The 27,466-nt window shown below is 39.6% G+C and overlaps 1 protein-coding gene across 4 annotated transcripts in view; it reads right to left on the bottom strand.

Moving 5' to 3' along the window:
* The window catches only part of NELL1 (neural EGFL like 1), a 418,230-nt gene that overhangs the window by 172,189 nt on the left and 218,575 nt on the right, over positions 1–27,466 (bottom strand). For all 4 annotated transcript variants that reach the window (XM_074955193.1, XM_074955195.1, XM_074955192.1 and 1 more), the window contains one exon: positions 14,406–14,528. In XM_074955193.1, the coding sequence (XP_074811294.1) occupies positions 14,406–14,528 (123 nt within the window). The remainder of the gene's footprint in view (positions 1–14,405; positions 14,529–27,466) is intronic.

The following is a 27,466-nucleotide window of genomic DNA, read 5'->3' on the forward strand; positions in this document are numbered from 1 at the left end:
GAGCTGAATGTAAAAATGTTTCCCCAGACTTTCAACTTTTTTCATTGCCAGATTATCTGTTCTATTACATCTTGGTGCTCTATGGACAAGAAAAAATTAACTTAAATTATTTTCAGAGTAACAGCCCTGTTAGTCTGTATTCGCAAAAAGAAAAGGAGTACTTGTGGCACCTTAGAGACTAACCAATTTATTTGAGCATAAGCTTTCGTGAGCTACAGCTAACTTCATCGGATGCATACTGTGGAAAGTACAGAAGATCTTTTTATACACACAAATCATGAAAAAATGGGTGTTTACCACTACAAAAGGTTTTCTCTCCCCCCACCCCACTCTCCTGCTGGTAATAGCTTATCTAAAGTGATCACTCTCCTTACAATGTGTATGATAATCAAGGTGGGCCATCTCCAACACAAATCCAGGGTTTAACAAGAACGTCTTGGGGGGGGGGTAGGAAAAAACAAGGGGAAATAGGTTACATAGTGACTTAGCCACTCCCAGTCTCTATTCAAGCCTAAGTTAATAGTATCCAATTTGCAAATGAATTCCAATTCAACGGTTTCTTGCTGGAGTCTGGTTTTGAAGTTTTTCTGTTGTAATATCGCAACTTTCATGTCTGTAATCGCGTGACCAGAGAGATTGAAGTGTTCTCTGACTGGTTTATGAATGTTATAATTCTTGACATCTGATTTGTGTCCATTTATTCTTCTACGTAGAGACTGTCCAGTTTGACCAATGTACATGGCAGAGGGGCATTGCTGGCACATGGTTCATTCGGAATATGAACAAGAGGCTGCTCGGCAGCTCTCCAACACCACTTTCTACAAGCCATTACCCTCTGATCCCACTGAGAGTTACTAAAAGAAACTACAGCATTTGCTCAAGAAACTCCCTGAAAAAGCACAAGATGAAATCTGCACAGACACACCCCTGGAACCTCGACCTGGGATATTCTATCTACTACACAAGATCCATAAACCTGGAAATCCTGGGCGCCCCATCATCTCAGGCATTGGCACCCTGACAGCAGGATTTTCTGGCTATGTAGACTCCCTCCTCAGGCCCTACGCTACCAGCACTCCCAGCTACCTTCGAGACACCACTGATTTCCTGAGGAAACTGCAATCCATCGGTGATCTTCCTGATAACACCATCCTGGCCACTATGGATGTAGAAGCCGTCTACACCAACATTCCACACAAAGATGGACTACAAGCCGTCAAGAACACTATCCCCGATAATGTCACGGCTAACCTGGTGGCTGAACTTTGTGACTTTGTCCTTACCCATAACTATTTTACATTTGGGGACAATGTATACCTTCAAATCAGCGGCACTGCTATGGGTACCCGCATGGCCCCACAACATGCCAACATTTTTATAGCTGACTTAGAACAACGCTTCCTCAGCTCTCGTCCCCTAACGCCCCTACTCTACTTGCGCTATATTGATGACATCTTCATCATCTGGACCCATGGAAAAGAAGCCCTTGAGGAATTCCACCATGATTTCAACGATTTCCATCCCACCATCAACCTCAGCCTGGTCCAGTCCACACAAGAGATCCACTTCCTGGACACTACAGTGCTAATAAACAATGGTCACATAACCACCACCCTATACCGCAAACCTACTGACCGCTATACTTACCTACATGCCTCCAGCTTTCACCCTGACCACACCACACGATCCATTGTCTACAGCCAAGCTCTGCGATACAACCGCATTTGCTCCAACCCCTCAGACAGAGACAAACACCTACAAGAGCTCTATCAAGCATTCTTACAACTACAATACCCACCTGCGGAAGTGAAGAAACAGATTGATAGAGCCAGAAGAGTTCCCAGAAGTCACCTACTACAGGACAGGCCTAACAAAGAAAATAACAGAACGCCACTAGCCGTCACCTTCAGCCCACAACTAAAACCCCTCCAACGCATTATTAAGGATCTACAACCTATCCTGAAGGATGACCCAACACTCTCACAAATCTTGGGAGACAGGCCAGTCCTTGCCTACAGACAGCCCCCCAACCTGAAGCAAATACTCACCAGCAACCACATACCACACAACAGAACCACTAACCCAGGAACCTATCCTTGCAACAAAGCCCGTTGCCAACTGTGCCCACATATCTATTCAGGGGACACCATCACAGGGCCTAATAACATCAGCCACACTATCAGAGGCTCGTTCACCTGCACATCCACCAATGTGATATATGCCATCATGTGCCAGCAATGCCCCTCTGCCATGTACATTGGTCAAACTGGACAGTTTCTACATAAAAGAATAAATGGACACAAATCAGATGTCAAGAATTATAACATTCATAAACCAGTCGGAGAACACTTTAATCTCTTTGGTCATGCGATTACAGACATGAAAGTTGCGATATTACAACAGAAAAACTTCAAAACCAGACTCCAGCAAGAAACTGTTGAATTGGAATTCATTTGCAAATTGGATACTATTAACTTAGGTTTGAATAGAGACTGGGAGTGGCTAAGTCATTATGCAAGGTAACCTATTTCCCCTTGTTTTTTCCTACCCCCACCCCCAGACGTTCTTGTTAAACCCTGGATATGTGCTGGAGATGGCCCACCTTGATTATCATACACATTGTAAGGAGAGTGATAACTTTAGATAAACTATTACCAGCAGGAGAGTGGGGTGGGGGGAGAGAAAACCTTTTGTAGTGGTAAACACCCATTTTTTCATGATTTGTGTGTATAAAAAGATCTTCTGTACTTTCCACAGTATGCATCCGATGAAGTGAGCTGTAGCTCACGAAAGCTTATGCTCAAATAAATTGGTTAGTCTCTAAGGTGCCACAAGTACTCCTTAAATTATTTTATTATGTTCTAAAACCAATGCAAGGACAGCATTCAAAGCTGCAATAGTTTAGAAAGTTTACAGTCTATTTGTATAAATGTCTTTCTTCAGACCACATGAATCTCAACGGACACAACTTTAAAAAAAAAAATCTAACATTCCATACTGAGAAAGGAAAAGAGAGGAAAATAATGAACTGGAGGAAGTCTTTTCTCTTACTTATAATAAATCCAGGAGACTGAGTTGATGTATAATCACAAACCTAAAACATAGAATTTTCAATATTATTGCATTTTTAAAATTTTATTTAGGAAGTGGATTAAAGAGAGCGGGAAAAAAACCTGTAGTTTAAATGTACACATTAGTCCACCCCAAACCTACAAAAGCACAGCAATCAGAAGCTACGGAGAAAGCCTTGTGCATTCCTTTCCACTTTCACGTTACCTATACCACTGTCAATAATGTAATCCAACATGCCATTAAAGGCTTTCAATTCCACCTCCAATGGATACCAAAACCCATCTATGCCTCAGCAAAACCACATGCTTTTATAGCAATTATATAAACATATAAGCACATTTGCTTGTCACACAATGCAGACATTTGGGATGTCAGTCTTCCCTAACGCTGCCAAGGTCAGAGCAAAAGGGACACAAAGAAAAGTGTGAGAATCCAGTGGGGGGAAATTGTCAACAGGGATGATTTTTAAACTTTTATTATTCTTTCTTATCAATTCATTTTTTCATTAAATCATTGTTTTCAAAGTTTGCATTCTACATTTTGGGTTTTGCCATTTCCAATAAGGTTTTTTACAAAATAAAGGTTTAAAGCACTTTGTAACAAAGCATGCTTTCTTGCTGCTCTGGCGCTTCCTACTTGCCCATCTGGGGATTAGCCTGCCACATAGTCTGGCGTTTGCCGGGTCCATCATCCCATTCACTCACTGCATGGGCTCTCTCATGCTCCTGGAGCTTTCCTCTTAATGGTTTAGCCCTCCAGCAAAAACACATTGAAGTTCCCCCTTCCTGGGTTATAATCAAACTGTCCCCAGCAGTCCCCAAACAGGCTGCTCCTGGCATGCCACTCCTAGACCGTATTGTAGAGGAACCCAGGCCTGCCTTCTCCAGCAGGTTCCAATCCAGGGACCCTTGACTCAGCAGCTCAGGTATTCTCCCAGCCTTTACTGCTCCTTCCTGGAACTGCTTCCTACTTCCTATTACAGGGCCTACTCTCCCTCCTTGTATCAGGGAGTGAGACTTCAGGCTCTGTTGCCAGCTCCCTGGCTTTACAGAAGTCCCACATCTTTCTGCCCAGGTAATCATCATTCCCAATTAAGCCATATTGTATCCTACCGCCCTCCCAGGTGCAGCCTATGACTAATTGGCCTCTCTTTCTTATATTAACTGCTCCAGGGCTAGTGTGGGGAGAATGCCCCATCACACCCTTGCTAAAACTGAACTCTGTAACACAAAGATAACAAAAGTGAAGAATACCCTATTTACAGATGGGCAAACTGTGGTGTAAAGAGATTCAATGATATTTACAAAGTGAGTCAGTGGCAGAGGCAGAAATAAAACCAAGTGACCTGATCCTTTTTTCATTTACACCAGCAAAAACCAGGAATAGTTACAATTAAATCACTAGAGTTACAACAATGTAAAACAGATGTGAGAAAAAAATCTGAATAAAAAAGAGTCTTGGTGGCTCCTACCTGCTGAAATCAGTAGAAATCAGTTTCATATCCACTAGTGGTTTTATTATTGCATTTTAGTAACATTTTTCTCCTACCTTTTTACTACTGTGCAGTCAATCCATTATTTAACAAGAATAAATGATGAGATACACATCAACTAATGATAATTATCTATTATTGGCCAAATGAAGCAAGTCCCTACACTCAACTTGATGGCATTTCTCTGTCTACCTAACTTGGAAACAGATTCTGACAATTATGATCTCATGTTCCCTCTTTTCCATTCAAGATTTACCTGTCCTTTTACTTATACTCCCCTCACCCAATAGTTTCTCATCTGTATTTTCTCTATGTTCATTTTACTTTATCCTCTATCTGTTTCACTATCATTTCCCATAAGTATGTAGATTTTTTTTCCTTATTAAAAATGTTATCAGTTCACACACTCAGATTAAACCTCTTTTAGGTGACATTTCTGTCAGCTCATGAATTGCGTTTCAATATTATTAAACGTATCCATTTTTGAAATTACCAAGAAGGGTATAATTACAGAAAATACGGTACTTACTGTCTGAATAAACAAGTTATCCATCCACTTATCTAAAACGTTATTTAGACAATGTGAAAAAGAATTGCTTTATTGATTTACGCTAGAAAAAGTCATTTTCAAGCCCCTATCATTATCATCCAGTAGCCATCTTGAAACTATTAAAATTATAATCTCCACATTCTTGTTACCTTGTAAAAGACATGGCCTACCGCCCACTGTGTTTTGGTCACTCTTCCACAGCTGTCTAGAAATACAAATGAGATGGCCATTAAGTGGAATTACAACTTTCAGTGGTAGCCATAGGCATCTTCCAAGGCACATATCTATGAGGGAATCAGAACTACACTACCAGGCCAGGCCAGATCTTCCACTAGCATTTGATCCCTCCCCACATTTTAAAATAATGGCATTCCTCTTTGGGACTCAGTTGCACCCTACCGTCTTTTGCACAAGCTGCAGCACTGAAAGGTTATGAAACATGATTGAGAAATAAAAGTGCCTGGTCGCCACTAGAAAAAGAAACCACACAGATCATGGTCTTGGTGAATTCGCTGAGAGAATGTATGGGAATATAACAGAAGACACACCAAATCTCAGCCTTTCCTAGGGACAATCATAATAAGGCTGTCCCTGACAATTTGGTATCAGAACTTCTGAAAGTTTTTGAGGTTTCATTTCCCAGACACCAGGAGTAGGATGCATCTGTTCACTCCAATGTTTAGGACTGTAATCTAACTATGTGAATCTCCATCTATAGAAAGTAGGGTGTTTCATCAGTGAATACGTGATGTGACAGGGTCAGGCTGGATGGCTCTAGGAGAGTAATAGAAGGCAGATATATTAGCCCCAGGTTAAGTAGGTCCCTTTTCCCTGGGTAAGATAACAGGGAAGGTTCCAGAACAATCAGGAACCTTCTGGAGACAATTAAGACAGGCTGATTAGAACACCTGCAGCCAATCAAGAAGCTGCTAGACTCAATTAAGGCACGCTAATCAGGGCACCTGGGTTTAAAAAGGAGCTCACTTCAGTTTGTGGTGCACGTTTAAGGAGCTGGGAGCAAGAGGCGCTAGGAGCTGAGAGTGAGTGTTGGAGGACTGAGGAGTACAAGTATTATCAGACACCAGAAGGAAGATCCTATGGTGAGGATAAAGAAGGTGTTGGGAGGAGGCCATGGGGAAGTAGCTCAGAGAGTTGTAGCTGTCACACAGCTGTTCCAGGAGGCACTCTAGACAGCTGCATTCCACAGGGCCCTGGGCTGGAACCCAGAAAAGAGGGTGGGCCCGGGTTCCCCCCAAACCTCCCAACTCCTGGTCAGACACAGGAGGAGTTGACCTGGACTGTGGGTTTACGAAAACAGCCAAACTGAGGGCTGCTGTGAAGCTCCAAGGTGAGCAAATCCTCCAGTAAGTGCAAGACCCACCAAGCTAGAGAAGGAACTTTGTCACAGTGACTGAAGTCTCATGCAGAAGCTGTAATCTTGCTGAGATAATAAGAACATGCTTTCAATGTTTCTGAGGGTGTTTTTTAAATCATTTTAACTTTTCTCCTAAATTTACACCTCACTGAAAATCCAAAATGAGATATTAATAAAATAGTAAATCTAACAATTAGACACAGTACTCAAAATGCAATAGGCAAGTGCCTGCACTTGTCTAAGTTCAGCTCACTCTGCAGTACTGAGACCTACAAGGATGATCACTTATCTCTCATCCCTAAGAGGAATAGCTATAGATTTACCTTGTTTAAGAAGTTAATGAAATCACTTTAAATGCAGCCATGGGCAGAATTTGGTCCTATGAAACACATTTGTAGAACAGGAACTATGAGCTAGGAAAGGCCAGTGTACTACATCAAGGTCTCGTTTCATAAAACAAGAAAATACAAACCAGTTGACTTCATCTCATTTCATCTCAACCCAAACAAAGACTTGATAGTGACCTTTTCTCTCTGAAAAATGGGTCTGCAAACCCCTTTCATACTGACATACACAAAATTCTGTTTCTTAGGCAGTCAATATCAAAGGTCATCTACTTGGTGCAGAATTAAAATCTGCCTAGACTGCTAATATGCTAGTCCTCCTCTTTGACGTTAGTCTATGGCCTCATGTTACTTTCTCAACTTCTGACAAACAATTCCCTTCAGGATCATATATAATAGCGTGAACATTCTCTATCCTCTGTCTTTCTCCAAGCTAAATACAGCATGCCTAGCTATTTTCTTTACAAAGTTGTATATTCCTGAGCCATGTGGGTGTTCTCCATTGCAATTTGAGCATGCCCTTTCTACAGCATGGCATACAGATTTTCACACAGTAGCTACACTATAAGCTTGTTATGAACCTACAAGGATCCAGAATTTAGGTCAGAAGTAGAAAAAGTAACTTGCAGTACTTCATGTTGTCTTCTCATTTGCCATGACCAGAATCCCAAAAATGACCACTTGCCACAATCATAAAAATGTACTCCTTCCCCCGATGCCACTATCTGGGGCCCCAGATCTTTTGGATCTCTGGATCAGCCAAAGACACAAGGAGGGGTGAAAAGTGAATTCAGTGCCTCTTTTCTTTCTCAGCAATGTGGACACTGGTGCTACAATGACACCAGCACTAACATGCACAGCTCACCAGGGAGTCAGCTCACAGAAAACCATTTAACTATGTTTCCTTTTACCCAATTCCCATACTCAAGCCCTGAGAAGAATTTGCACAGGAACACCAGGAGAGTGCACACTAATCAGGAGCTACAACAATCTCTGTAATGGAGCAGCATACACCGTTTCTCTATAATACAGTCACTCTGGATAATGGTGTGCCTATTGCTACTATCTGTGCTACACATGCCCAGACCTCGTGCAAGAATCAAGACTGTGGCTTTATTCTTACACAGCTGTAAACAGGGTCAAGAAGAGGGCTTCTTACATCATCTCCCCCACTTACACACTCAGATATGTTTGTAACCCTCAAGACACTTTAACATGCCTATCCTTATTTCTTCTCCAGACAAATCAGTGGGTGACATTTTCCCCATAAATTTGATCTTCTTAAATAATTTTCAAACTTGTTGGCTCTATTTCTATCTACTAGTGAAATGATGGCCTGCTACAGGGTCACTCATGTACAGCAAACTGAAGAAGTGGCACATCTGTAGTTAGATGTTGTCAAGTCACCAGGGCCTGATTAAATACATCCCAGAATAGATTCATAGATATTTAGGTCAGAAGGGACCATTATGATCATCTAGTCTGACCTCCTGCACAACGCAGGCCAAAGAATTTCACCCACCACTCCTGCAAAAAACCTCACACCTATATCTGTGCTATTGAAGTCCTCAAATCGTAGTTTAAAGACTTCAAGGAGCAGAGAATCCTCCAGCAAGTGACCCGTACCCCATGCTACACAGGAAGGCGAAAAACCTCCAGGGCCTCTTCCAATCTGCCCTGGAGGAAAATTCCTTCCCGACCCCAAATATGGCCATCAGCTAAACCCTGAGCATATGGGCAAGATTCATCAGCCAGATACCCAGGAAAGAATTTTCTGTAGTAACACGGATCCCACCCTATATAATATCCCATCACAGGCCATTGGGCCTATTTACCATGAATATTTAATTACCAAAACTATGTTATCCCATCATACCATCTCCTCCATAAACTTATCAAGTTTAATCTTAAAGCCAGATAGATCTTTTGCCCCCACTGCTTCCCTTGGAAAGCTATTCCAAAACTTCACTCCTCTGATGGTTAGAAACCTTCGTCTAATTTCTAGTCTAAATTTCCTGGTGGCCAGTTTATATCCATTTGTTCTTGTGTCCATATTGGTACTGAGCTTAAATAATTCCTGTCCCTCTCCGGTATTTATCCCTCTGATATATTTAATGAGAGCAATCGTATCTCCCCTCAACCTTCTTTTAGTTAGGCTAAACAAGCCAACCTCCTTGAGTCTCCTTTCATAAGACAAGTTTTCCATTCCTCGGATCATCCTAGTAACCCTTCTCTGTACCTGTTCCAGTTTGAATTCATCCTTCTTAAACATGGGAGACCAGAACTACACACAGTATTCCAGGTGAGGTCTCACCAGTGCCTTGTATAACGGTACTAAAACCTCCTTATCCCAACTGGAAATACCTCTCCTGATGCATCCCAAGACCACGTTAGCTTTTTTCACGGCCACATCACATTGGTGGCTCATAATCATCCTATGATCAACCAATACTCCAAGGTCCTTTTCCTCCTCCATTACTTCTAATTGATGCGTCCCTAGCTTATAACTAAAATTCTTGTTATTAATCCCTAAATGCATGACCTTACACTTCTCACTATTAAATTTCATCCTATTACTCCAGTTTACAAGGTCATCCAGATTCTCCTCAAAGAACTGACTGCAGAGATATCTGAGCCATTAGTGTGATTATCTTTGAAAAGTCCTGGAAGGTGGGAGAGATTCCAGAGGACTGGTAAGGGGCAAATATAGTGCCCATCTATAAAAAAGGGAATAAGGACAATCGGGAGAATTACAGACCAGTCAGCTTAACTTCAATACCCAGAAAGATAATGGAGCAAATAATTAACCAATCAATTTGCAGACACCTAGAAGATAATAAGGTGATGAGTAACAGTCAACATGGATTTCTCAGGAAAAAATTGTGTCAAACCAACCTAATAAGCTTTCTTTGACAGGGTAATGAGCCTTATGGATGAGAGGAGGGGAAGTGGTAAATGTAAATGTGTACTTGACTTTAGTAAGGATTTTGATTCTGTCTCGCAGACCTTCTCATAAACAAACGATGGAAATACAATCTAGATGGAGCTACTATGAGGTTGGTGCATAACTGGTTGGAAAACCGTTCCCAGAGAGTAGTTATCAGTGGCTCACGGTCAAGCTGGAATGGCATATCAAGCGGGGTCCCACAGAGATCAGTTCTGGGTCTGGTTCTCTTCAATATTTTCATCAATTATTTAGATAATGGCAAAGTTTGTGGACGATACCAAGCTGGAAGAGGCTGCAAGTGCTTTGGAGGACAGGATTAAAATTCAAAATGATCTGGACAAACTGGAGAAATGGATGAAATAGGAGAAATAGGATGAAATTCAATAGGACAAATGCAAAGTACTCCACTTAGGAAGGAACAATCAGTTGCACACATAATAATTCTTCGCTCTACTCTGCACTGATTAGGCGTCAATTGAAGTATTGTGTCCATTTCTGGGTCCCACACTTCAGGAAAGATATGGACAACTTGGAGAAAGTCCAGAGAAGAGAAACAAAAATTATTAGAAAACATTACCTTTGAGGGAAGACTGAAAAAATTGGGTTTGTTTAGTCTGGAGAAGAGAAGACTGAGGAGGGACATAACAGTTTTCATGTACATAAAATGTTTTTACAAGAGGAAGGAGAAAAATTGTTCTCCTTAATCTCTGAGGATAGGACAAGAAGCAATGGGCTTAAATTGCAGCAAGGGCAATTTAGGTTGGACATTAGAAAAAACTTCTTAACAGTCAGGATGCTTAAACACTTGAATAAATTGCCTAGGGGGTTGTGGAATCTCTGTCATTGGCGATTTTTAAGAGAAAGTTAGACAAACACCTGTCAGGGATGGTCTAGATAATACTGAGTCCTACCTTAACTGCAGGGGACTGGACTAGAAGACCTCTCGAGGTTCCTTCCAGTCCTACAATTCTATGATTCTCCATCCTCTACCCTCAACTTTCCCATTTTCTTGAGACTCTCTATTACTAAACCACTTTACTTTGCATTCAGTCTTTGTAAATTAATTTGCTTTGTGCTACAGTATTAAGTCCTCTCCTGAAGTCTAGCTAATTTGCTCTACAGCCATGGTTTCATCTTTACCTACTAATTCTATAATGAATTCATGTCATTCAAGCAAACTTGCTTGGCATGAGTTTCCTTTATGTATCTGTGCTAGTTTCTATTCTCTGAAAGTATATATAATATTATACATTCTTTTTCCTTATCAATCTTGCCGACATTTTCTCTGTAGCTAAAAGCAACTTTATAGGTATATAGTTCTATATTATATTAGCCCCATTCCAGTCCTCTGTCTTTGGCGCTATAAATACTTTTGCCACAGGAGTTCCCATTTTCCTTGCTACTGCCTGAAAAGTCCCAGGATGTAATTTATCTGACTCTGCACCCGGTATTTTGTCAAGATTATTTGCTGCGACACCGTATCACACAGTCTTGCCCTTCCACCTCACCTCAACCTTCTTTTCCCATCTCTCCCACAACAAGATGTTTGTCTCTGCAATGTTATAGTCCACTTCTACATTGAGACCAAGAATTTGTTTATGCCCACAGTAAATAAAGGCCATATTTGTCTTTACTGTTCTACACTTGCCCAGCAGAGACCTTCCTGTTTCTTGCCTATGTCTTTGCTTCTTATGTATTTGTAAAAGTTTACTTTTGTTCATCTTCAGGTCTCTTGCTATTTTTATGTCAATTAAACTTAAGTAGTACATATTTTTGTGTGTAACATTTTGTTTTAAACAGACATGCATTTTGTTTTTGTCTACATCCTTTTATACCATTCTTCTTATTGATTATTTCCATGTCCACTTTGAAAGCATCTTGTCCTTAATTACACTCTAAAATTCTCTAGTCCACTATATTTACGCTGAAGTAGACACAATCCTACTTCATTAATTAAATGAATAATTTTCCTAATTATAAATAAATTAATTTTCCTACTTGCTGCCTGTTACTGTGTACTTTTATTAATGATTTTGTTTTCCTCTTCCTAATATTTTTATTCATAAAGGAAAACAGATGGTCGTCTCTACTTTCCAGATTCTTTCTACTTTCCTCTTTACCTGACTGTTTCTCTCTCTCTCACCCCCCACCAACTGTTAGGCTACTTTCATTATGCCTACTCCAAAGTTCTCCATGTAGTTTCATTTGGTTGCATTATTCCCCTAATACTTGCTATCCTAAAATATTAAGAATAATATTCTACATTCTATAGAGCCTTCCAAGAATTGCTGAGTTTGTTGATTAAGCCTCACAACATGGTTTTCATCATCCACATTTTACTTATACAGAAAATAAGGTACAGAATGGTTATGTGACTTGCTCAAGACAACATGGGAAGTATGTGGCAGAATCAGGAAAAGACTCCCAGTCCTGTGCTTCAGCTACAAAAATCATCCTTTCCTTGTTGGCGTGTGGTGTTGCTGTGTAACGATAATAAGCTGCCTGTTCCACCCCAGATGTGGGTCACATCAGTAGTGGCTGAAATAATTGTTGTGTATATATATATATACCATTTGTAAAAGTTTATAAAACACTTCTAGACTATTCAAGTAAATTATGATATGGGCCAGATCCTCAGCTGGTGTTACCTTCAGCATTGCTCCTTTGACTTGACTGATATTATGCAGTTTTACTACTAAGCAATCTGGCCCATTATTTTCCAGCCTCCGTGTTTACTGATTACCAAGTCTCTTACCACTCGAGTACCATCTCTAAATTATCCGTAGCACCTTCTGTAATGAGAGAACAATTTCTCCACAGCTTCCCATTAAAGGGCTTCTTACCATCTGGAATATTAGAGAATAAAACTCACGTTTTCAAGCTCCAAAAATTTTCAACATGGGTTCTGTAGATATATTTCCCAGTTGGGATGTAAACAACCACAAAATTTCACAGCTCTGTTTTTTGCATTTCCATGGTAGCCACTTTTCAAAAAGGCAGTTATATCTTCATTCAGTGGCGTAACTCTAGGCATGTCAAGAACAAAACTGGGAGAATATTTGAAAATGAAATAGAAATTCATCTGCTTTGGGATTTCATTTCAAGCTTGAATCTCAGCACAAGTTCATTAAAAGGGTTTTAAAAAAAAAAGAACCCTGATTATTTTCCTATTAAACTACCAGGTTAAACTAAATTGTGCTGGATGACTTTTGCTTCAAGTTTTTCAGCCCGTTCAAGCTGAACCTCAAAGTGAAACTCTGGGTATGCAAACCCAGCAAAGTAAAACCAAAAAAAATGTCTTGTTTGAGTCAAGAGTTGTCCCACACCCTATATAGTCTACAGGGAGGGAAAGCCATTGTCAAACTTAGAGTATATTCATTCACCCCTGCTCGAAACTTTATTTGGAAATGTTGTAACTTATAACCCCTGCAAGCAAGAATTCAGAAAATACTGGGCAAAACTGATTCTTGGTGTGACTTCTTTGACTTACATAGGATGAATTTGGACTATTGTCTTCATTACATTCTCATTTTTGCAGTCCCTGCTATGTTCATTTAGAAACCATTTTATTTTTTCTAAATATCTTGACATTGTTGTGCACTCCAGACAGTTAGTCAGATGCTACTTTGACACCTGATAGATTGTGGAAACCTTGCTGAAGAATTTAAGCTGGAAGTGGTGGCTCACCATCCATCACTTCAAGACAATACTACCAATTCATAAAACTGAAAGAAAGCTAATATTTCTCCCCAAATCTAAGTGCATATGATTGTTTTCCGGATGGACTATTACTTTTCATCAGCAGTAGTTTCCAACAAATTAGCCATTATGGCAATAGTGTTTTGGAAGCCAGGAATTGTGGAAACACTGATGGAGCAATTAATAGCATTTTATGAGACAAGGTAATTCCTAAAACACACAACAACAACAGGCATTGCAGGCACAATTCAATGACATTTCCAAGTTGCAGTCATTAGTGAGCCAGCTGGTTGATGGCGTATATTTCCTCTTCTATCTTTATGAAACAGCTTAATCTTTCTTTCTTAAAAAAGGACCAACAAAAACTGCCATTTTACAACCAGATGGACTGATTCCAGACACTCATGGTCTAAGCTACAGTGAAATCTACCAAATGCAGATCCTCACTTCATAGGTGTGCTGTAAATTAAGACACATCATGGACAAAAACATCCCTATCAATCACTTCTGTAACTTTAATAGCCCATGGCATTGCTACATGATGCTAGTTTAAAAGATTATACAAGTTTAAAGGCTACATGAACCTAGTTTAAAACACAAAGGTGGTAACTCATGGCATATCTGACACTAACTCAGTTTAAGACAAAGAACGCAGTTTAAAAGCTGCGTGAAACAGGCTTAAATTACAACTTTAATTGGCAATAAACTTAAAGAATGTTTTTAAAACAATTAAAAAAATACTGTCCTGTGATAGGAGGTTATGCACAAATCAATTATCTCTATGCATACAACAACTGCCAGGTGATAACTCGGACAATGAATCTTTGACAGAGCCCAGCATCATGAGTTACCAGAACTTAGGTGACTGTCAAAAAATATTAATAGAATCTGTGGCTTTTATCAAGTTCCTAGAGTAACAGACCTACCTCGACAGATGGTCCCATTCCCCACATATCCAGGTTTGCAGGTGCAGCTATGTCCCCTGACAGTGTTAGTACAGATTGCATTCTCATCACAGTTGTGCTGTCCACTGCCACATTCATCATGCTCTACCAGAAAAAAAAAATACAAGAGAGAAAAAGATGTGCTTTTCAGTTTGCTGATCTGACATTTGAAAACTGAGTTAGAACTACTATTGCCACAATGGTTGAACACAGCAGGGATTCAAATGTAAGAGCCTAATATGGAATGCTTCAATTCCAGGACATAATGACATATTCATGGCAGGAGTAGCTTGTTTATTTAGACTGAAAAGGAGAAAACTATCTGGGCAGCTACACAGCACTGCTAACATAACAGTCATAGGAAGAAGATTATCACTGCAGCATCTCTGATGTGATAAGCCTCACCATCACTGCCCACTACCAAGCGTGGTAAATATAAATACAAGATAAGTGGTTACAGTGAGGCACGTTGATGGCATAGTCTTTAAAGCCTAACAGCACTTCCGTTACAACCACTCACATGCACAAATGTATGCTGTGCTAAAGCTTGGTATAAAATATAAAATAATAATATTCTATACTTCTAAGGCACCTTCCAGACCAAGGGTTCCCAAAGCACCTTCCAGACATATGGGTTAGGTGTTACTTTGATTACCCAAACTGCCAACAGGGCTGAAGGGCCTGCAACTTACTCCCCTCCCTCCCATCACTATGTGTGATGCTGTACTCCGCTCTAGCAAAGAACCAGCAACCTTGAGCCTGAAGCCTTCCACTTCTCGTATAGCTCAGCCAGATTCTCCCTCTGCATATGTGGCAGGAGTTGGAAGGAGGTGAAGAAAGAAGAGCCATCATCCCAGAAATATAATGGTGGCGTTTTGCCTGCCTCTTGCATGTTTTAAGAGGATGATGATTTAATGTTAACTGAAGTTAATTTGTTAACTCTTTTTTTAAGTGAAGGAATGATGCTTCCAGAAAGCATAGCTATGGGTGCAAGAAAATGGGTGTAACTACAAAGCAGAAATTGAAATGCTTCTTGTAAGTATTTGTCTTTATTGTCGCTAATAAAAAAGTCAAGTTAGTCTTTATGAACTTCTCTTAATGGACAGTCATAGCTGAAAGGTACCCTCTAGTGGGAAACAGGGTTATGCCTTATAAACAGACTCTCCCAAATTCCAGGTTGACACCGTACTTCAGATAACTCGGATGCTCTGAGTGACAGATTGCAAGGGCTCCGCTAGAACAGATGTTCTTAAAAGAGCATAAATATGTCTTTGAACATTATCTGTTGGGTATATAATGTTTCCAAACACATTCGATAGCTAAGTGATATGGGATTTACATAATTTTTCAAAGGAGTATCATAGGGATATTTTGTTCTTTCCTTCTCACTTTTTTAAAACAGAAAATTCATACATAAAAAAATGTATCTGCATCAGCTGATAAATTCAGACTTATGTTTACGCTCTTTAGTTTATGCTGGTCCCTTGCTCTGCTGCAGAATTCACTTTAGCTACTCTCTACTTTTCAGACCCTTAGATATTCTGAATGTTAGGCTCCTTCCTGGGCACTATGAACTCTTCTTCTTGAACTCAAAGGAAACTATGCAGCAGCCTAGTTCTTGCAACTCCTATCTCAATTAAGAAAAGCACCACACACAGCTCAGCCCATTGTGGCAGACTAAGGAGAAGCTTTTATAGGAGTAACCCTCTAACCACCCCCGGAGGTGATTAGCCCATTCTATTCTTAAAATACATTTTCTTTTTTTAAAAACATTTCCCCCTAAATCTCACCTACAGAGGAAAGTTGGTGTAATTATTGATCCATATTTCAGTAGCATCAGAAACACAGGCGCCCCATTGTGCTAGGCACCATACACACATGCATAATAAAAATCAACCCTGCCCTAAAGAACTGACAGTCTAAATAGATTCCCCTCTCACCATTTACAGTAAAAACAATACCCCATCTTAAGGGAAAAACTTGGGTTTGCCAAAACATACAAAAACTTAACCCCTTCGGCACTCTTCCAGGTGTTTACAACAATAGGAGTTCTAATGTAGACAAGGTTTCATAGCTGCAACCTTTTTTTAACATTGATGTCAATTAGATACGTTCTGAGAAATTTAATTGGCATGGTGTTAACAATGGTTCTGGCCATGGGAAACTGCCCTATACAAGAGAAACCAGTATTGCTAACACAATGCCACTAAGGGATCCTTGTCCATGCAAGAATTTCCAAAATTGATAACAGTGGAACAGCTGCAATGGTGGGAATTTAAAAAAAAATTCCCTAGTGTAGCCAAGGCTATAGAAGAGTTAGCTACAGCCCTAGTGAGAATGAGTCAGCATTGATCTTCTGTCAGGTTAATAAAAGTCTTTTATTTCAAACACATTAACCTGTGAGAAAAGGAAAAATGCTTAAGACCCTGTCAGTATCCTACTTTGGTTATGTTTCCTTCCTCCTTTTAAGGTTTCACCAAAGAGCGGTGGTGTTTTTTTAAAAAATAACATTAATGAGAAATTCCCCTAAGGCCTCACCTTGGCATGATTCATAATGTGTTTTAGCAAAACTCTCTAGTGCTTAGTTGTAGCCCAAAAACCTACATCAGTGCCTGTAGAAAGTTAAATAAATCTACAGAGGGAATTTCAAAGAAGCAGAACAGAAGACAAATCAGACTGACCAGGATTAGCACTGCTACTCTTGCAAGAAATTGCCATGATATTTTTAATTATTGCAAGTGTTTTGCGACAAATGGCTTAGTTTTGCAATTCATTCAAAAGACACCTCCTCCAGCAGCATGGGGCCAATTAACACCATGCTGAATCATTGGTTCAGTGAGCTCAGTGGAATTCAGAGTCAGAAGGGGAGAATTACAAGACAAGATGGCAACCCAAGATTGAATGTGAAGACCCTGAAAAAGAAATTAAAAAGAAAACAAAAGATCTGAGGTAAGAGAATTCGGAGTCACTACTTGTTGATAGCATGTCTTATTTTGGCAATTACACTTTTAGCTGGAACCCAGAAGTGCAGAAAGGGGCATGTAAAAATTAAAAAATATAATCTCAAAAAGTGTGGATTTTCAGGGTAGGTACAGGGATCGTATATGTGGGGTGGTCACTATTTTAACTGTCTGGTTTCATCCATCCCTGATTTACTACAAAATATTGACAAAAGTTGAAGTCGGTGAAAGAGCTAGCAGCAGACAAAGGGTGTGTCTATACTGCAATTAAAAATCCCATGGTTGGCTTGGGTCAGCTGACTCAGGCTCATGGGGTTTGGGCTAGGGGCTGTTTAACTGCAGTTTAGACTTCTGGGCTCAGGCCACAGCCCGAGCTCTAGGATGCTCCCACCTCGTAGGGTCCTAGAGTCCACACTCCAGCCTGAGCCCAGAAATCTACACTGCTATTAAACAGCCCTGCAGTCTGAGCCCTGTGAGCTCAAGCCCAACTCTACTGGCACAGGCCAGCCAGGGCGGTCTAACAGCGGTATAGACATACCCAATGGGAGCATGGCTGGCTAACTGGGAACAGAGACAATGAAAGATGTGATTTACTGATTTCCTAAGTTGAAGTAATTTCCCTGAAGTATTAATATACATTTCAAGAGACACTAACCATTCAAGAGCAATAATAATCATTATAATAATACTTTGTCCTTATAGACATTTTAATTTCTTTATGAAATCCTTGGAGGTTGTATTTTCGGGTCTTATATATCTTGTATTTAAATAATATATACTAAACTATAAAGGGGAAGAAGTGTGGCCTAGTAGCCCTTAGTCAGGAGATGTGGATTACATTCTCACCTGTGCTAGAGGCTTGCCTCATTTTTTCCTTCAGTAAAATGGGGATACTACTACTTATCTCACAGGAACGTTCTGAAGATTAACTAACAATAGTAAGCTGTTTTGAAATGCTCACATGTAAGATACTGTAGATGATTAGAGTATTCTTATTATTACTTTATTGGTATAAATCTGAGAATCAAGTGGTTGCTGCTGGCTTACCCTCTGCTTTTTTACTTCTTTCTTGTTGTATCACTGAGCAGAAAGAACACCTCACGTTTCCCTCCTGTCTCTCCAGCCAGCCACAACCGAAATCAACAAACTAATAATTTATTACTAAGCTGTTTGTTGTCAGTAAAAGTCTCCTAGAATTTCAAAACCTTTCATGACCTTTCCCAAAATCCACAAGAGGATTATTTTACAAGCCCGGTATTTTCTCAGTTCATATTTGCAGCAGGATAGTTTGTGAAGAAGCAAAGACAAAAATGGCATATTCTCCCTTTGGCCATTGGCTAGGGATGCACTCCTGCTTTCAGGTATCCTTGAAAAATTACTTCCAAGAAATTAGACTTATTTTACAAAAATATTTCTGAGGAAGAATGTTCACTCTCCTGCCTTTGTTGTTCCCAAAGTCAAAGCCCACTGTATACCCATTAAGTGAGTAAAATCCCCACCGAAAACTTCCATTTGAAAATGCTGTCACTGGAAAGTCAGCCCCGGTTAACGACCTGCCTCAGGCAACAGAGATAGCATGAACCTGAACAGAAATCTACAAAGACAACACTATAGGTTTGGGAAAACTAAAGTTGTTTATGTACCATTAGAGATATATAATGCTATGCAGAGTAATTACAGATCTCTGCTGTAGATATTTCTACCTTGCACATAGAAAACCTAATGAAATTAACCATTTATCTTGATTATTAGTACACTTTGGGGTATCTTCTAACATCCAAGAGGAGAGTTATTTTTCAACACTACATTCCCTCATATAAATAATAATCATGTAAGAAGCAAAATTAATTCACCAATATTTACCTTGAAGTAGATAGCAAGTTGAATATGACATTTAGTCTCAAAGAAAGTAGTACTACATCTTACACAGTAGCTCGAAACAGCTTAAGTATTAAGAACAGATTTAAGACAGGTTTTGTCTATCTGGTACCTCTGTAAGAATACAAACGGGGGACTGAGGGACAAATGAAGTGTCAACCCTTTCCCTGAGCTCCATGGAAGACCTAACCATAATGTGGAGGGTGAGTACAGGCCCTTATTTTTCTTATTAGCACCCCAACCACCCTAGATGCCTGAAAAGGCAAAGAGACTGGTAATCCCCAATCACCATGGAATAGTTGGACAGGCATAGAGCCAAAGATGATGCAACTGCCACACATGAGTGCAACCCTCTGGAGGAATTCTGACCGAGCCTGGCTCAATTGAATAGCTAAATATACACCACATGGTTCCCCACAATTCCACTTACTCAATAAGTATATTCTACAGCCAGTCATGTAAAAATCACTCATTGTACAAATGTGCATTAAAACAATAAATGAGTGAGATTTTAGGTAGTGGGCAGCTATGGTCCAGAGAACAGAACTAAACCTTATAGGTAAGTCTTGTCATTAATACATCTCATCAGAGAAATTCACTATGAAAGATCGAACATCTATTATTAATTAATGACAGCAATATGTTCCACAATGCCCTCTTGGGCATATCAGAGTTTGGAGTCTTTTCCTGTGGACTCGCATATTTAGATTTTAAACAGATCTTTAGCATTTTTTCAAAACACAGAAAACTTTATGTGAATTAGGGTAAAGGGCTTGTAGGTGACAGCAATACAGTATTTTGCATACATCAAAACATTATCTGCTCCAACTGAGTTCTCTTTCTTTATCATAAATATATAACACTGTTGACAGCAAATAACATGAACGAAAAGCGTAAATTGGATAAGGCAAACAAAACCTGACAAAGACCAAAGAAGTCAGCAATATTAGGGCCACCCATTTCCCTTTCACATCCCCCATCTCTCAACTTTTCTGGCCTAATTTTGGTGAAAAGCTACAAAACTAGGTCCTCTCACTGAGGTGGATATTTTACCACTTGAAATATGCCCTGTATATGATGCTGCATTCAGCTGGGGATGCGTAGTAAGAAGAGTGTGAGGGGATTATATCCAAATGGATGTTACTTGCCCAAAGCAGCACGTTATACAGAGATTCTTTTTCCAGAAATATTTGTAGCATCAAGAGGGCCTTAGAAATATATTTGGAAAATACATGCAAAGTGAGAGATTATTCCAAGGATTTATCTCTTACTCTAAACATAAATATATGTATACATACATACATACATACATACATACATACATACATCTTCCTCTTAGTCTTGTGAATTTATATGTGCTTGTGAAAGGTTCTAGACGTTCTGAAAACTGACTCCCTCTATTTAGTCACACAACAGGGTAATGTGGATGGAGGCAGTGCAATCTTGCCCATGCTGAGTTACCAGTATGACCCAATCTGGACCCAGATGAACCAAATCTAACCGTGAAAGAGCAGTGAAAGGCCACACTTATTCAATCCAGGACACTTAATGCCAAGTTTAATGGTGATGTCAGTGGTGTGGACACATCCTGGAGGAACTGGACTGAGACTACCAACTCATTTCACACAGGTCACTTCACAGCCAGCAGATGGTAATGGATTTTGGTCACCACTGTCTTGAACTGGGCTTTAACTGGTGACCTAGAGCTAAAAGCCCTTCCTATCCCACTGCCAATGCCCTGAGCAATCCAGGCTCCCTCATTTTCCCTTAGCAATAAAAACAAAACAGATTTCAAAAGCCAGGGTCCTTGCCTCACAATACGTGTAAACAGATCTCATTAACAATAATCACCGATGTAGCATACCACAGTCTCAAACTGGTGTAAATCCCAATAGCTCCATTGGACCAGTATGTGCATAAACAGAGGTGAGAATAACCCAGCAGACAAAGTTATATATTATTTTTATACCATATAATAGTATAAGTACAAAATGTGATCTACATTTTCCCAAGAGCTTCTATACTGTACAAGATCCCAAACAATATACTATAACTGTGCTCTTTCCCTTATACTTACATTAATTTAGCATTCAGAATCCTACCATTCAGAGCATTCGGAGTTAAAATTTAATTAAAAAACTAGGTAAGGAAGATGTCCGAAAAAGAAGCATTTACGATACCTTTTACTTTTGTCTTCACAAAGCAATATAAATACAATTTACATTCCAAACTTCATACACAAAACTATATGAATCACACATTCCAAATTAAAAACCCTTATCCAGTTAATTTTAATAGTGCATTTTTGCCATTTTGTATTTTGTTTTCAGTTCTACAAATGAGCGCAAATCAAAAACTCAAATTTCTTATTTACCTGAAATAACTAATATACCAGATCTTCACATAAATACCTTTTCTTCCTATCAATAACCATAAGCCATTTTGCTCTGAGCACCTCATGCAATAGGCATCTCAAAATATAGGATAGCACTACATATCCCCGGGTCTGTCCTTATCACATGGACAATCTTAAATCATACTCTGTGCCATGAAATCTGCTTTGCTGCACAACTTTATGAAAATTGCTAAAGGTGAGTAACCTCTTCTTCAGCAGTTATTTGACTTTCCATGCCAAAATTTCGCCTTGTGTCTATTTTTACACAGAAGTCAAATATTGAACAGTGATGAGGAGAAACAAAGTCTGGTTTTTGGGGTGGTGGTAGATAATACTTATTTGTATCTGTCTGTACTTCATTCACCTTCCGTATTATGGGTCCACTTGTGACCATTATTGGGCACCTTTGCAGAGGAGAGAGCAGTCTCTGCCCGGCTGCTATACCCCATCTGGTACAGGTGGACGGAGTGTGGGAGACCAGTGAGTGAGCAGAGATCTGGCTGTATCCCCCTAAATTCACTGGCTAGCAAAGTAAACTGTGGCGTGTAAAGGGTTGTGGGCTGACACAGCTTGCTGACCCTCTGGGGGACTGAACTGTGACTGTGTGAGACATTGTATAGACTAGGAAAAGTAATTTTAGGACAGGCTTATCTACTACAAGCTATCTAGTCAAGATTGGGTCACAATTCAGTCCATGGTCGCCTGCAAGGCATCTACATAATATCCCTTATACAGGGCTCATGGTAACGCATCAATCTAGTACTAGGAAATTATTGTTCATTATAAATATATTTTACCAGATATTTTAGTACCAAATACCAAATTTTCAAATATGGGCTTCTAAATTGTTCCCAAAACATCTGATGAATCACTTGGCCCCTGAAAAATCCTAATTTATGCCTGCAAATTGTGGCACCCATTATGTATGCAAATGGATATTTATGTGCCGTTATCCATTCTGTATGAGCAAATGCCTGTTAGCGTGCCCAAATTGGATTCCGCAGGTAGAATCAGCAAATACAAAATATTTTGATGTGTATCTTAATTGCTTAAGTAACTACTAGTTGTGTGCATATGGGGGGAAGGGGTGAGAGACAACAGAATGTGAGGGCCATACTTCTGAAAATTTGGCCTTCAGGATACCGTTAAATTTTGAGCACTAGGGGCCTGTTCCAAAGTCCACTGAAGTCAGTGCAAAGATCACCATGGACTAGAAGGGGCTTTGCTTTAAGCTCTAGCTAAAGATAGAGTCAGTGGCGGTGTAATTCATGTGCCATTTCCCTTTTATTTTCTCATGTGGACTTTTTTTTCCCTTTTATTTCCCTTCTTTCTTAAAATACATTTGATTGATTTTCTCATCCTTTATCACTTCGTTCCACAAATCTGCTCCCAATCTTTTTATTAATATAGAAAAATAGCTACTGGGTTATTGGTGTTAACACTCATAGCATCAGTTTTCTTCTGACATTTAATGTGAATGATATGTATACTAGTGACTGGTACAGTAACAGCACTGACATATTTAATGAAATTCTGAAATGAGCCCTTAGCAAGCGAATGTTCCTGTGGAGAAATGTGCAATAAAATTGATAAATTCCTCAGTTTAAGTCAGACGCTTATTTTCGCTGGAGTTTGGGGAAATTTTTTGTGTTTCAGACTTTGCAGGTTTTAGAATAATTTGCAGAATCCTCTCCAGTGCTTTATTGCTCCCTAATTTTAAAAAGCAACCTTGTGAAAGATTTAGTGACAAAGACAACAGGGCCCTCATTAGAACTGGGCCCTCAATTAAGTGACCCTCCTCATTCTTAGGGTGCTAGAAATTAAATCTATTATTTCCAAACAGGGCTGAAAAAAATCAAACCTTAGCATACTTCTCCTGAGATCAAAACTATGTAAGAAAACTAAGTCATTCTCTCTCTGGAAACCTAATTTTACACTTTGGGACACAAAAAGCTGTGTGAAATTGTGTGTATGGATGATCGAATTCAACTCAGACCAGGTCTACACTAAAAACATTTCCCGCTATAATAGTATCTGTGACAGTCTGCATTCTTATGCTCATCCTTTTTACAAAACTATAATGGATTTTGTACAATGTATGCCTTGTGAAGTATCAACTGAAAACTCAATTTGCTGATCATTATTGTCCTGATAAAATGTGTGGCAACATTGTTAAATACTACTGTAAGGCATTGCTGCGACATGCTCGTGTTTAGAAAAGCAGGCACAAACCAGTTCCTCAGAGACAAAATGCAAACTGATGCCTCAACCAGGTGTCCATAAAATGAAATGGACGATCAACCTGGTTAAGCAGCCATTCTTTGGCAGGAAAAGGCTGTGACTGAGAAATTTACATCTTGGCAATGAACATCTGGAAGTTCCCATCTCCACAGACTGGATGTCTCCTGAACCTCAGGTGGAGATGATTTTCAAAGGAAAAAAAGAGCTCTAAGAAAGGAGAATGGAGGCCCCAAAATATCTCTCTCTCCATCTCTACTCACAGCATCAACACCACCTTAAGGACAAGGAAATTACATTGAACTGGGGGGAGAGGTCCTGGCTGGAAGGATTCCAGACAATAAGACTGCTACTGCATGTAGTGAGAGAGACTCTTCGCTTTGAATTCACTCAGCTTGTTAAGTTAGGTGTTAGTTGCATTTTAACTTTTTTTTTTTGTGACCATGTCTGAATTTTATGCATCTTTACTTGTAATCACTTAAAATCTATCTTGCTGTAGTTAATAAACTTGTTTTATTGTTTTATCAAAGCCAGTAGGTGTTTGGATTGAAGTGTTTGGGAAACCACTTGAGACAGCAAGGTTTGTGCATATCATTTTCTATTAATAAAATGACAGACCTGAAATGAGTTTGTGTTGTCCAGGAGCACACTAGGCAACACAAGACAAACATTTCTGGGGGGAAGTTTGGGACTGGCAGTTTTCTGGTGTCTCCTGCAGTGTAATTCATTGGTGGCTGGCTATAACACTCATACAGTATAGCTGGGAGTGACTTATATGCTGGAGGCTCTATGCGGGCAGATCAGTAGTTGTTGCTCTCACAGTGAAGCAGTGTAAAAGTCACTCTAGGTTGGAGAACTGAGGGGACATAGCTGTTCAACAGTCCAGATTGTATCCTAGGGAATGTCTCAGTATCGGTGAGGGGTGTGATTCTTCATGACATGTTTACACCAGCAAAATGGTATAGAGGCAGTTAAACTGGCAAAAAAGGTCCTGTTACCAGTATAGCTTACTTCATTTGGGGAACTGGTATAAGCTATACTGGAAAAGAGACTCTCCTTCTCTATTAGGGAGGTTTGCCAATACAGCTATGCCAGCAAACTCTTTCTGGTGTACACCTGGCCTCAGTAAAGGAGGAGGCTGCCAGGTAGCTCCAGACCTGCAGAGCTTAAATGCTGAGCTACGTGGCGCTTAGGCACTTTGTTGGCACCTAAATCAAGCCCTTCAGAATTTAGAAGCTAAAGCTCCAGAGGAATTCCTAAACTTCACAAGAACCAAGCTACAGAGGAGCTGCCAGCCCTGGACTGAAGCTCTGCTCCTGCAAATCTTCACTCTACAGACAGTGCAACCCTGGGGAGTTTAACTTGGCCAAGAGTTTTAGTTAATCTCAGTTCAGTAAATAGGGTTTACACTGCACTAAGAGATATCAATGATCTACCACAAAGTTACCAAGGCACAAAACAAAAAACTGCCAGAAGTTTAACAATGGAAAGAGGGGAAACATCCACAGTGCTGAATATTGTAGAACTGTGGCACAGACTGATGAGATTTATAAACATGAAGATTTAAGGATGATTGGTGTCAATTTCTGGACGTTTGCAACTAATATTTCTTATTAATTTGCTTGGTAATTTCATACTTTTAGATAATCAGATACATTCTGTACCCTTTGGGTATGATATGTTATGGCTGTATTGTACAATGTCTAGAGGACAGGTCTGGAAGTAAAGAGATTCCATTCTTGTCTTTTGTGATCTTGTGAAAGTCACTTTATCCTACCTGTATCTCAGTTGCACTGTCAGTAAAACAGAAATAATTATGCTTACTGTCTTTGGTAAAGGGCTTTGAGATCTATGGACGGGAACTTTCCATTTAAGTGCTAAGTATTATATTCATTATTAGCACAGTTGGTTTTGGAGATATTTAGAAAGTAAACTCCCCCTTCTCTACAAATCATTTGGTTAATCAGTATACAGGGAGGGTGACGAATCATTCTCTATGGTCTACAGTCTGATCACATTAAGGTCAATGAGAGTTTTGCAACTGACTTCAATGGAATCAGGAATTAGCCCTACCCAAAAAAAAAAAAATCCCAAAAGCACAGAACCACAAACTATTATTTGTGATTATCCCAAAATCACAGTCTGTCTGCATTTTTTTGTGTAATTATTGCTTTTTTATTGTGAAAGTAGAAATATTGAGTCTTGTAGAGAGAACAACCTAAGGATACATCTGCATTTGATTTACAGCTTGGGTAGATGTACACATGCTCATTTTGATCAAGCTAGCACACTAAAAGTAGAAGTGTAACCAAGCAGCATGGCTGGTGGGATGGGCTAGCCACCACAGAAAGGACTGTACTGGGGCCAGCTAGCCCGTCCCACTGGCTGCACCACCATAGCTACGCTTCTAATTTTAGTGCACCAGCACAATCAAAGGTAGCACACATTCATCTACCCCCCCAGCTTGAATGTAAATATACCCTGAGTCTTGGAATTCAGTTTAACATATTAAACAGGAGAGCAAATGCATAGTTCCAGCTAGATAAGCCAACCGTCAACTAAAAGAATTGTACTAACCAAAAGGAGTGCTAAAGAAGAGGACAGGACAATGAAGGTGTCACCTGCCTTAATCACAGAAAAACTAATACATAAAATCTTTCCTCCTCACAACACCTAAACAGTTATCAGCATGAGGAAGTAGAAAGCAAGGTTCTGATGAAAATTGTGTCAGACATACTGTAAATTTAAACTCTGAGGAGAATCAGGTGCAACTAGTAAATCAGAGGTAATGACACAATTCAGCAAACTGAGACGGTGTCTTCCAGTTACAACTGCCTAATTCACATGTTACAGAAATGTGTCTGTTACCATTACAACTTAGGAAACCATTTTATTTTGACCATGTGTTGTAAAAATATACAACAAGAGATGGTTCAAATATTTTCATTCTGTATTACCAAAGGAAAGTAAAGGGTAATATGAAATAAGCTTTACCTATTATAGGTCGCTGGTTTCAACTCTATCATTAAGATTGAGTCAGAAGTTTTCAGTTTAACAGGAACTTTAAACCTTTATTTAGTAGGAATCTCAAGAGATAAAAGTAAAACACACAACATAAACTTTGACACATTTTTCGTGGTGATCTGATGAAAATTGGGTTAATAAGAGTTCTTTTAAAAAAGGACCCCGCCCGCCACCTTTACTTTTTCACTGCATTGTCTCACGCCAACACTCCACAAGGCTTTCACTTCTACCTGAACCAAACTTCAAAAAGCAGCATATACCCCAACTTCATCAAATTTGCACTCAAGCTTAAGGGTAACAGAGACCTCTCAGCAATATTAAGACAGAATGATATCACATCACACTTCATTAAGGTGAGCAGAAGAAATGAGACAAAAATATATGAAGAAAGCTTTATATTCATAACTAAAATAAAAATAAAATGTGCATATTGTAAACACTTAGGGCCAGATTGTGCCATCCTTACTTACATTGGGCAGTACTCTTAGTCCACTGATTTCCATGGAACTATTTGCAAAGTAAGGTGCTACTCGGTATGAGCAAGGGTG

Source organism: Natator depressus, chromosome 6, assembly GCF_965152275.1.
Source record: "Natator depressus isolate rNatDep1 chromosome 6, rNatDep2.hap1, whole genome shotgun sequence".
NCBI classification, from domain to species: domain Eukaryota; kingdom Metazoa; phylum Chordata; order Testudines; family Cheloniidae; genus Natator; species Natator depressus.